The following is a 2,258-nucleotide window of genomic DNA, read 5'->3' as shown; positions in this document are numbered from 1 at the left end:
TTTTTATTAGGAAAATATAAATAAGTCTCTCTCTCTCCCCAGCAGGGCGTCACCTCTGGCAAAACTAGAGGGTGATCCTTTATGGGGCTCATCAGCTTCTCCAAGCTCCTATCTCTAAGTCCATCCCAGGCTCTTTCCCTGGGTCCATCTCCCTCTTAGCAGTTCCCAAAAAGCACCTCACCAACCCCTTTTCCTAGCATATATCTCCCCATACCACACTCTCCCGTGCCCTAATTGCCCACCCTCTCCTCTATTTGTCAGAAAATTCCAACTCTCTTAGAAGCCACTAAGCAGTTTTTCTGACCCCTCCCTCCCCACCCCTTAGCCATCTCTTTTATGGAGTGTTCAGGATAGGAATCCTTTTCTGGTAAGAACCATTTAGAGGAATGCCCTACCCATCTCCCCATTCTCCAGCCAGCCTGAAACTGGACACTGAAAGTCCCAGGTTGGACTCATCAGGGTTAGCCCGTGGGGCCAGACTACCAGGTCACCCGGGAAGGGATGTCAGGAATTAGCCTCAGCCGTTGACCTGCTGACCCCTTTCTTCAGTGGACCAACACTATTCACACTCTGTCTAGCTCTGAATCCCTTGAACCCCCTTGCTAGCTGCAACCACAGGCTTCCACTACCATATCAGGTACATCAGTCTTGACTACATTGCCACTTTGGTCAAGATAGAGGATGGAGAGTGGCCGACGGGCTGTGGGAACACAGCAAGAGGGACCAGATGGCCAAGGACTATTGGCTTTGAGAAGGTTGAAGACAGCAGAATGGAAAGAGGCAGTAATGCCTGGGCTGCCAGCCAGGTGGGGCGGGCACTGTCCACTACAATAATTTAGCTGGTACCCCTCAGGCTGCAAGATCCAATCTTGCCAGCCCAATTCCTGGAAGTCTACATAGTGGTTCCGCTTGCAGCACAGAAGACTCCCAGGCTCACATGTAGGAGTCCTCCTTTTGGCCCGATCCCCCCCAGGTGTTCTGGCTTGAGTCCTAATCACCAGGAAGGGTTGATGGTGTCCAGCTGTATCCAGAAGTAAGTGTCTGGCAGCTGTGGTGTTGCCTACATGAGGCCTGCAGACCAGCTTGAATTTCAGAACACCAGAGCCAGTGCCTTCTAGTGTATGAGCAGGCAAGGTAAGAGCATTCCATCCTGGAGTAGTCATTCGATGCTCTGCCAGCAGGGTTTGACTTCCCTGGACCCCTCTCTCCAAACCCCACTGGAAGATTTGAATGGAAGGAGTACCAGCTAGGGCGGGATGCAGGTGCAACCAAAGACGGATGTGGTATGCAGGTAGGTGTAAGGGAGTGGAGAGATGGAAGTTGAGAATAGATCCACAGGCTGGAGTGGAGGAAGAGCCTGTGGAAAAATAGTGGTGGTTCATGAATAATGTGAGAGGCCTGGGTCTTTTGGTGGAAGAGTTACACTCTTTTCCCATCACCTTTTCAGAATCTGACAGTCTTTATTTTTTCCTATCCTAACTTAAGAGATAAAGGCTTCAGAACATCAGCTCCCAACTCCATCTCTCCCACCTTCTCCCTCTGCAACCACATCCCTCTTTCTGCTGTATTCTTCCTCTCTCTGTCTGTCTTTTCCTCTCTTTCACCCACCTGTTTCTGCTGCAAAGCTGATTGTCTCCACCTGGTTCATCTGGGCCACCTTCTTAGACTGAAGTCTTCTTAAGGCTCTGGCCAGGACCGCAGGGTGGGGAGCATGGGATACACTTGGACGGCTGGTCAGTTGTAGCCCCTCCAAGATCTGTTGCTTGGCCAGCTCCAGTACCAGGGCCCTCTCTTCCTGGGGTCCTAGTGTGAGTAACCCACATGATGGGCACCGAGGTCCTGATCTCTGAGCCCCTGCTAGTGCCCATAGCAGTACCAGTAGGAGCCAGGCATCCGGGTACCCCATTCTCCCTGTGGCCATCCTAAGGAAAACAGAGTCTACTAGGCACAAGTGATACACCTACCCCCCTGCAGAAGGGAGAGTCAGGTGTCCTCCTATTCTTGTACCCTAGAAACAAAAAAAACCCCAAAACAAAAATCTGACTGATGAAAAGTGGGGTATTCAGAGTTGTCTGCCTGGTTGATCCACTCAGCTTACTGACCCAGGGCCTCTTTTGAGCTGGCAGCCTGGGGCTCCCCCACCTAGTGGTCAGTAGGCAGACCCACCTCCTGAGAACCAGGATTGGCCAGTTCTTCTGTCAATCAGGCCCCTGGTGGGGGGGGAGTAGAGGATCCCCCACCCCTTCCAGAGCTCATGT

General features: G+C 51.9%; 1 protein-coding gene across 1 annotated transcript; it reads right to left on the bottom strand.

Moving 5' to 3' along the window:
* Positions 1–2,258, bottom strand: INHBE (inhibin subunit beta E). Its single transcript, XM_020990286.1, has 2 exons — positions 1,609–2,258; positions 1–1,357 (listed from the first exon to the last, which is right to left on the bottom strand). The coding sequence occupies exons 1-2, from the start codon at positions 1,919–1,921 to the stop codon at positions 603–605; spliced, it is 1,068 nt and encodes a 355-aa protein (XP_020845945.1). The 5' UTR covers positions 1,922–2,258; the 3' UTR covers positions 1–602.

The sequence above is a fragment of the Phascolarctos cinereus genome, unplaced genomic scaffold (assembly GCF_003287225.1).
Source record: "Phascolarctos cinereus isolate Bilbo 61053 unplaced genomic scaffold, phaCin_HiC Scaffold_1;HRSCAF=81, whole genome shotgun sequence".
In the NCBI taxonomy this organism is placed as follows: domain Eukaryota; kingdom Metazoa; phylum Chordata; class Mammalia; order Diprotodontia; family Phascolarctidae; genus Phascolarctos; species Phascolarctos cinereus.
Note: the sequence above shows the minus strand (reverse complement) of the source record. Positions and strands in the feature narration are given on the sequence as shown.

Bases quoted from the DNA above. Each gene is read 5' to 3' on its own strand.
- INHBE (XM_020990286.1), bottom strand. From the start codon at position 1,921: ATGGCCACAGGGAGAATGGGGTACCCGGATGCCTGGCTCCTACTGGTA. The intron at 1,358-1,608 runs GTGGGTGAAAGA...ATTTTTCCACAG, and splicing joins CAGCTTTGCAGCAGAAACAG to GCTCTTCCTCCACTCCAGCC.